Here is a 9802-nt window from a genome sequence, read left to right as displayed (position 1 = left end):
TAAAAAAGAGACAGCATAGAGAATTTTGTGTTTTCAGGCCTAAATAAAGTATATAAACTGAAATAAAATTTACAAAACTTTGTTCTTTGAAATGTGTAAATTAGTCATGATTTTGCATTTATAGAGAAGACCCCTATGGTAAGATTACACTTAAAAAGAATTAAAATTTTTTCTGTATTCATAAAACAAACAAACAAACCAAAAGCTTTCTTCTTAGCAAACAGTATAGTACAGTTATGGAGGGTTCTAGAGAGAAGGTCCAGTGTGTTACAAAGCTGCCAAAAACTGACTCTCATATGTGCATGAAGAAGGAAGTAAAATAAAGTGGGTGGTCAAATCAAAATGATAATCAGGAAAACCAAACCTACTCATGGGAGATGTTTACTGAAGCAAAAGAAAAAATCGTCTTCATCACCATCTGGAAACAAGCAGAAGACTAACTGTCAAAAAAAAAGTAAAACAATAGCATAAAATATATCTGTGGAAGCCGGGCATGGTGGTGCAGGCCTTTAGTCCCAGTGCTCAAGAGGCAGAGGCAGGAGGATCTCTCTGAGTTCAATGCCAGCCTCATCTACATAGAGTACCAGGCAAGCTGGGGCTATAGGGAGACCCTGTAAAAAGACCAAATAAATAAATAAATAAATAAATAAATAAATAAATAAATAAATAAAAACTGCGCAAAGAAATGAAAATAGTTATAAGAATTAAAGAAGAGGCAGAGAATAACTTAATTCTTTAAAGACATTGTCCCCTGTGTAGCCCTTGCAGGCTTCGAATTTACTATATAAATCAAGGTAAGCTTGAATTCATAAATATACACGTGCCTTTCAAGTGTTGGGGATAAAGGTTGAGTCACCATGGCTCGGAATCAGGCACAACCTAAATTTGTCCTAAGACATAATTCATTCTTGATAAATTCATTGGCAGCTTTGGTAAGGAAAAGAAATGAAAAGCAGAAAATACCAAGAACTCAAAACATTAAACACAAATAATTCATTAACAAATAAGCAACAAGTGGAAGAGGACATTCTCAAACAGAGAATTACTTGCCAAAAATACAGTATGGAAATGTGCCACATCTGGAATCATAAAGAAGTCCAAATCTAACTGGACCTGAGATTCCAGCACTTTCTAGTTAGAAGGTCAATTCAGTAGGTGCTAAACACTAGCAAACTTCAGAAACAACAGAGTCAGAGGAAGAGTCCAAACTCCCTGTTGGGGGGAAATCCAGTTTCTTGAGACCACAATGCAAATCAGCATAAACATTCCTAAAATCATATGAAAATGATACAACACAATCTCAAATATAGCTTCTGCATGGAATTATTTAATAACAAATTGAAATAGACTGTTGTAATATTCTGGTGGCTATTAAAATCCCTTTGATACAAAAAAATCTCTAGAGCACATAATTGTAAAGAAATTCATAAGGAATGAAAACACATTATAAACATAAACATGTGTATTTATTAATATAACAGAGAAAAAGTTAATAAGACATCAAAAATACAGAAAAACTAATAAAATGGTAATAGTGTGTTCTTTCCTTTCACTGACCTCTTAAATTATCAAAGGTTAATATTCCCTAAGCAAAAGGCACAAATATGCTTCCAGAATCAAGAAAAAAAGGAAAAGAAATGTAATCAAATTTTGTATTCTCTACAAAGAATTCACATCACTGGGCATAGTGGCATACACTTTTAATCTCATCACTTGGGAAACAGAGGCAGGTAGATCTTTCTGAGATCAAGGCCAGCCTGGTCTGCATAGCAGGTTCCAGGTCAGCTGGGGTTACAGAGTGAACAAGTGTCAAAAACACCAAATAATAAATAAATAAAATAATAGAAAAAATTCACATCAAATCTAAGACAAAAATGGTTAAGAATGTAGGATTTTTTAAAAACTATCCCTTGAGCTGGGAGTGGTGGTGCATGCCTTTAATCCCAGCACTCGGAAGACAGAGGCAGGAGGATCTCTGTGAATTCAAGGACAGCCTGGTCAACATAGTGAGTTCCAGAACAGCTGGGGCTACAGGGAGACCCTGTCTCAAGAAAAAACCAAAAAAAAGTTATCCCTTGAAATGTACAGTAAGAAGGAACTGGGGTGGACATAACAGGGAATTCAAGGAAAAGTTATCAAAATTAAAATAAAGAATTTTTTGGTCTTTTTGAGATGGGGTCTCCCTGTAGCCCCAGCTGTCTGGGAACTCATTATATAGACCAGGCTGGCCTTGAACTCACATAGATCCACCTGCCTCTGCCTCCCAAGTGCTGAGATTGAAGGCATGTGCCACCACGTCTGGTTTCAAAAAAATAAAGAATATTAATGAATGTTAAAATGATCCATTCACTAGAAAGCTATTTTATGAGTAGGAACACATTCCAGTAATAGCTTCGAAATACATGAAACGATAATTGAAAGGATTGGAAGAAAAAAATGCATGATACTAGAATATGTCAGTGTTAACACTGGATGATCCAGACAGAATATTGATAAACATCACGTGACACACGACTTAAGAAAACCCAGCTATTCCTAGCAGCCCTACAGAGAGTCAGTCATACATCAAAGGACTCGGTCTTCTCAAAATTCAAGAAACAATATACATGGTGGATTGCATCTTACTACTTGAATGATTCTTAGAAATTAAATATCAGCATTTAAAAATTCTTTTTTATGATCAAACTTGAATGTAGACTTCAACAGCAGATAGCAAAGAGAAGAATCCAGGAGTGACTAGTGGAAACTGACACACTGTTGGCATGACCTTATTCAAGGACTGGAAAATAATACAAAGGAGGGTTACACTTTGACAACATTCTGATAATGCCCAGAAATCCAACCATTTTTTGTCAGAAACAGAGAAAATTCTACTAAAATGTATAATCTCCAGAAATCACAAAAAGATTTTTTAAAATACTGAGAGAAGTCAATCCAGAGGCACCATATCTAATAACATAATAAAATTATAGTAATGAAAAGCTTTAGTATTGGTTTGAAGACAGAATATTGGAGACATTAATGGTATCAGAACATAATCCCAAACAGGCATAGTTAAATAAGATTTCATTTGCATATTTGTGTTAATGCTAGCATAATTCCAGTTCAATGAGGGACAAAGTCTTCTAACACTTACAATAGGATATTTCTTGAGGACATTATGGTTAGTCAGACTCTCAAGAATAGTTTCTAGTGAAACGGAATACACTAAAACCATTTTTAGATCTTCCTTTCTTTTTGAGTTGAACCTCTCACTTTGACCTGCCACAGTCACTCAAACCCACCTTGCTGTTTGGCTGTTTTCTCCACTCTCTTAACATTCCAGGGTATTTTGATTCCCTCCAGACAGGTGGCCAAGTCTGACTTCCACACAATTTTACCTGTGTATTAGTAAGTAGTACAGGACAGGGATGGAGAGATGGCTCAGCAGTTAAGAGCACTGGCTACTGTTTTAGAGGATCCAGATTCGATTCCTAACATCTATATGGCAGCTAACAACCTTCCATAACTCAAGTTCCAGGGGTTCTGACACCCCTTTCTGATATTTGTGGGCATTGCCCTACAGGGGTACACTTACATACATGCAGACAATACACTGATACACATGAAATAAAAATAGTAAATCAAATATTTGTAAAAGAGACAGGCGTGGTGGCACATGCCTTTAATTCTAGCACTTAGGAGGCAGAGGCAGGTGGGTCTCTGTGAGTTCAAGGCCACCCTGGTTTACATAATGAGTTCTGGGCCACCTGGGGATACAGGGAGAGCCTGTCTCAAAAAAATTTTTTTAAATAAAGTGGTGAAGGACAAGCACTGGATTCACTGAAAAGGACACACAGTGCTGCACTCAGTAAAGAGACAACATAAATGAGGAATCTAGAACTGTTTTCAGTTGTTATTTGCTTACAGAACCTTAAAAATATTTTGTGGGAATTTTCTCTACATATATTGAATTATTTTAGTTATAGTTTTATTAAATCAAGGTTGAAAATGGAGTTGTAATTTACATGTCGTATTATTATTTGCAACTGAGTTAGTGTATTTATCATGGGACAAAAATGGAGGCTCAATACACCTAAAGAGGGAAACATAAGATAAAACAAAATAGTTTGAAAATGTTCTTTCCTACCTTGAGAATTCCCTAATTTCCTATAATTTTTAACACAGTTCCACACAGGGTTTACAACCTGCAAAGTTTGATCAAAGAAAGAATGAATAAGGAATTCTGGAGAAAGATATTCTCACCCACTGATACAAGGTTACTGTAATTCTTCAACATCACATCAATGTGTGAAACCTTCTGAGCAGAGTACAGGCATTTCCGCTCCTCCTGGGAGAAGTACACAGTCACATCCCTGAATGTCACCATAGCATGAAATTTAAAATATCACTTTTACCATGTGCTGCTAGGCAGAGTGCTTTCCTGAACACATGGAGATGTAACGGACTTGGGGAAATTTTCTGATGTGATGAGTGATCGCAATTATAGAGAAAGGTACTTTCCAGTACAGTCACAGTCTACTTTTTTTTTCTAAAGGTTTTTGAAATTTTGTTTATTTTATGTATCTGAGTGTTTTTCCTGCACAGATATAAGTGCACCCATGTCATTCAATGACTGCCAAGGCCAAAAAGGGTGTCAGGTTCCCTGGAACTTGAGCTACACAAAGTTATTAGCCACCACATTAGTGCTGGGAAACAAACTCGGGTCCCCTGCAAGAGAAGCCCAAACTCTTAACTACTGAGTCATCTCTCTATCCCCCTCTACCATGCAGGTTGTAACTCTGTGGTGACAAGATAGTCTTATAATCATAACACATGATATATTAGAGTATAAGATATAAATTCAGGATCTGAACATAGTAATCTACCTTTTCTGAGTTTACATCACATGGGAACATAGCTTATGTGGAAAATTAATGAGGAACAAAATTGTGCTTTCAAATGCTGATGTCCTTAACTGTAGATCTAGCTAATATATTAATTGTGAACCATCTGATCTATCATTAGGCCTTACAAGAATATACTCTAACAGTATCACTTGAGATGCTAAGGCCCTAGGTAAAATGCAACACTCCTTGAATAGAAATGAAGAAGTAGAAAAGAAATCAGAAAGTTGATTCTTTCACAGTAACAAGGAGTAACAATTGTATGTAGTACCAGTTTTCCATACATTGACACATAATATCAAGCAGTCTATGGCACTTTAATAAGAATATATTGGTCATTATGAAGTAATGGAAAAAATAAACATTAACACTGGTGATATAATCTTAAATTTTCTAAAAGTAAGCACAACCCAGCACAGGAAGTAACAATTTCAGAATTTTCAAAAATTCTTCCATTACTCAAGTTTTCAAAAAAAATTAGGGAAGTCCAGAGACACATCAAATAATGTTTAAATTCCATATAAACACAGATGCATAAATGTACTAAGTACAGAGATAGAGGAGAATGATGGCCTGTGAGTAAAATAAATATATATATTTTTCTAGAGTCTGTTTGCTGAATTTATTCATATTGTTGTATAAACAACAATTTATTCTTTTTCATTACATGATAGTCCATTCTACATCTAGATATTCTACCATTAATGAACACTTGAGTCATTTCAGTTTTGCACTATTATTCTGCTTGCACGATTTCTCTGGTCTGTATTGTGCTCATACATTTACTTGGGTGAGTATATATTTTTATTTCTGTGGAGTATTACATACCTAGGAGTGGGACTGCTAGGTCTTTAGACGTATACGTACTTTCTAATGTGAATTTATAGCTTCATATTTTCCCTAGCCTTTTTCTAAAGTGAAGTAAAGTACTCTTTATATAGTAAAAGAAACTCACTATGCTCTGTAGAATTTTTTCAGTTACAAAAAAACAAAAAGGCAACAAAAATATTGTTCACAATTAAATATCCATATTACACATAATGTTCTCAGCTGAAAGACTGTGTCAACATTGAAAGTTCAATACTGACTTCACCAAGGCCTGCCTCAATATGGACCTCACTGAAAAGAAAGGAGCAGTTGTCTTGGCTGTCAGCTCTGACACAATCTGTTTCAGGAGCTCCTTAACAGTGTCAGAAAACAATCAGTTACTGACAGCTTCCCAAAAAATGTGCTGTGAGCTTACAGCGAGGTTATCTACCTCCAAACTGTGATCTCATGTGGCAGAGACAGCACCCTTGCTGCATGTCATCTGAACTCTGAGCTATGTTTTATTTCTTTAGCACATCTGGTCTTATCATTTCGGAAGAGCAAAAGACTTTCTGCATTTTAGTCTTTAAATATGTTTTTTTCTGTGGGTTCAGTGAACTCACAGTTCAGCCAAGAGTTGGACCAGGCTGCTAAACAAGCCATCATGGCCCTATTCAGGCTCCAAAGCTGGCACATGCAATGTACAAAGGAGATCCATCAGCTAAGTGCTGCCCACAGGCATGCCAACACATATTATAGGCAAGGACGTCTCTGAACAGGCTGTGCAAAGGAAACTCACAATTCCACTTCTGACAGATTTTTTATTCCTTTCTCCACTACTACTTTACTCTATTTTTTCCTTCCATTCCCTTTTTCCCCCCACTAGTCTTATTTACTCTGAATTTGAAAATGGCAAAAATAAAAATAGAGAAAACAAAATCTGTCACAAACGTCTTTTAAAACACAAGAAACATCTACAATTAACATGGCAGAATGATACCAAAATATTTTTGAAAAACAATTGTTCACTAAGAACCTAACTCTTTTGAAAAGTAAGGACATTTCAAAAATAATTTAAAGATGCATCAAAAACCACTGGGAGGGGGCTGGAGAGATAGTTCAGTGGTCAAGAGCACTGGCTGCTCTCATAGAGGACCTAGGTTCATTCCCAGCACCCACATAGTGGCTAACAACCTATAACTCCAGTCCCAGGGGATCTGGTTGCTCTCTTCTGACCCTCATGGTCATTGCATGACATGAGTGCACTTACATACATGTAGGCAATACACTCACACACATAAAAGAATAAACACAAAACAAAACCCATTGGGAATCAGCAGGTGGTATGAATGACAGAAGGTGATCATGACTATCTAAAAAGAGAGCAATTTATTTTATGGTAAAAAACCTAAATTCTAACACTGTTCCTTTCATGTATTATCTATATATTTGGAATTATATGAAATTTGCATTAAATGGAGTATATATAACATATTTTATTAATGTTATTTTGCATTTAGTCATATGTGGAAACATAAATGTACCAATAGACAATGACCTGAAAGTTCAGAGATATTATTTCAAACAATTAATTAATGTATTAAATATATTACTTTTTAAGATTTTATTTTTGTGTATGTTTTGGGCATGTGTGTGCGTGTATGTGTGTGTGTGTGTGTGTGTGTATGTGTGTGTGTGTGTGTGTAGGCCATGTATATGTATGTGTCCATGGAGGCCAGAAGATACTGTCAAACCTCCTGGAGTTGGAGTCACACAGGTGGTGGTAACCCACCTGACATGGGTGCTGGGAACTGAACTTGAGTCCTCTACAAGAGCAGGAAGTGCTCACAACCACTGAGCCATCTCTCCAGCCCCCTAATTATATTATTTACTTGAAGAGCTATAACTTTTAATAAAAAATTGTCTAAAATGGTGCTATTGAACAGACCTACTGTTCCTAAGGAAAGATGGCTCATACATGGCCTTAAGTGAGGTTTGCTGTTTTTATGCCAATAATTCAGGTGTAATTGAGTTTTACTGGGCCTCTGGTAATGTTCCTCCTAGCCTTTACCATGGATCTATGCCTCCTGAATTGCCTAGAGGAGCACAAATGCCATCAAAATTAGGGTTCTAAGGACACAATATGAGCCTTAAAAATCAAATTTGACTTATGTCCCAGAGCCAGTGGGGAATGTAATACCCCAAGTACCTCCATTTTATGTAAGTTTAACTGGTCAATCATCTGGTCATAGGACCACACCTAGGAAGGTGGGTTATGCTAAATAGATGGGCAGAATACCTAGTATGTTCATGAGATAGTGACTTTTTCCTGCCTGTAATGTGGCCTACAGGTGCAGGACTTCCTAGCTACAGTCTGTGAGTTGCAATTCAGGGAAGTGTAACTTCCCTTTTTCTTCTTCATGCCTTTTTTGCTAAACCTTCTTTTTTTAAGGCTTTGGGCAGCCCCTAGCATCCTGCATTTTTTAAAATTATTTATTTAATAACCACATACTTAGAAGAAGCATTTCATTACAACAGCATTGACATATTCAATAACAATTTCCAGAGCTAAGATACATCTCTTTCAAAATTGGCTGTAAATTTTTAGGTTTACAGTTGAATTATTACAGCTATACAGTATTGTACTCAGTATAAGCCCTATAAGGCATAAAATCAAATGAGGTTTTAACCTTTAAAAAGATCTCCATTTCATTATTAAAATACACAGTTTCATACAGAAAAAATTCATTTTTTACAGCAATTGTAAAATGAATATGTTAAACTATGTGCTATTGTTTCCACTCATTGTTATTTAAGTACAACACTGCTCAAAAAGATGGCTAAAAATAAAACTTGAGCTATTGGTTATGAATCGCATAACTTTCATTTTGTTTTATTTAGTACTTGGACTGTATTATCTAAGAGGATTTAAGAGAAATCTATACCAAGAGTCAACAAACCCATGCACACCTCATCACTGCTGTGAAGTAAAGGGAAAAAAGAGCAACAAACTACAATCTGAGTCTAAGAAACATCAGTCATGTGGCAAGATCAAGCCACATAAGCATGCTGTATTCTACACATTCTAGTCCGATTAATTGTTTAGGATAATGAGTTAAAACAGCATAACCCCTCTAATTCCACATTTCCATAAATTTCTCAGGGATTATAGCAATCACTTCCATGTCTTGCATTGTGCATGTTCAAGGCTGGTACAAGAACTCTAATACATCCCTGAGATGTAAGTTTCATTATACACAAGTCCTTACTCCCTAATATATAAAAACAACATTGCATTCTCTGAGCATTGGGTATCAGCCTATTTGCTCACCAGTCACATTAGAAACATTTTCACAATTATGGGTCATCAATTCATAGAGAATACTTGCCCTCACAAAAAAAAATCTTGCAGGGGATAGAAAGGAGACAAGGCTGTGCCATATAGGTGACATGGATTTAAAGAACTATAATCTTGATTATCATAAGAAGAAAAAGAGTGTAAGGAACCCCTTTCGATAACATTATCTGAAACAGAGCATTAAAGGCTTGCAAGGTCTTTGTGCATAGCATTTCTAGAAGAAAAATTGACATGAAACTTGCCTGGGATGCATTTACTGGAGAATCAGCCATTTCTCCTTTGTCTCTGAGATTCTGTCTCAGGAGCAATGATCAGAAGGGAATTTTTCCCTTTTATAATGAAGGTGTTAAATATACAAACACAAATGAATACCTGTTGGGAGACCTCTGTTATGCAAAAGTTGAAGCCCCTTCACACCGGACAGCTCATGCAGCTCGGGGAATGTGCCGCGGGCTCCTTTTCATAGCAAGGTGCTTTCTGGCATCTTTCCTGTCTCTCCCTTTGAAGTGGCCACCACAGATGCCTTGACATAAACATGGCCTTTAGCTCTATGCATACCTTGCCTTCCTGTGTGTGGTTTTTAAAGGTAGAAAATAGTCTAGCAGAAACCCACTTCCACATGTAAATAGAATATCTCACAAAGTATCTAAAAGCTTTTACCACTACCCCCATGGTATATAAATATGCTAGTCTTCTCTTAATAGTCGGAGATCAGGTCAGAGACTGGGACCCGGAGATCAGGTCAGAGACT

At 36.3% G+C, this 9802-nt stretch overlaps 1 protein-coding gene across 1 annotated transcript in view; it reads right to left on the bottom strand.

Moving 5' to 3' along the window:
• LOC103751700 (zinc finger protein 347-like) overlaps window positions 1-4369 on the bottom strand; it is a 9978-nt gene extending 5609 nt beyond the window's left edge. Inside the window, exons 1-2 of the mRNA XM_008855204.1 lie at window positions 4250-4369; window positions 369-418 (exon numbers count right to left, since the gene is read on the bottom strand). Of these exons, the coding sequence (XP_008853426.1) occupies window positions 369-418; window positions 4250-4369 (170 nt within the window). The remainder of the gene's footprint in view (window positions 1-368; window positions 419-4249) is intronic.
• Window positions 4370-9802: the final 5433 nt, after the last annotated feature.

This window comes from Nannospalax galili, unplaced genomic scaffold (genome assembly GCF_000622305.1).
Source record: "Nannospalax galili isolate Female #2095 unplaced genomic scaffold, S.galili_v1.0 scaffold3108, whole genome shotgun sequence".
Classification (NCBI taxonomy): domain Eukaryota; kingdom Metazoa; phylum Chordata; class Mammalia; order Rodentia; family Spalacidae; genus Nannospalax; species Nannospalax galili.
This window is presented reverse-complemented; position numbering and strand designations above follow the sequence as displayed.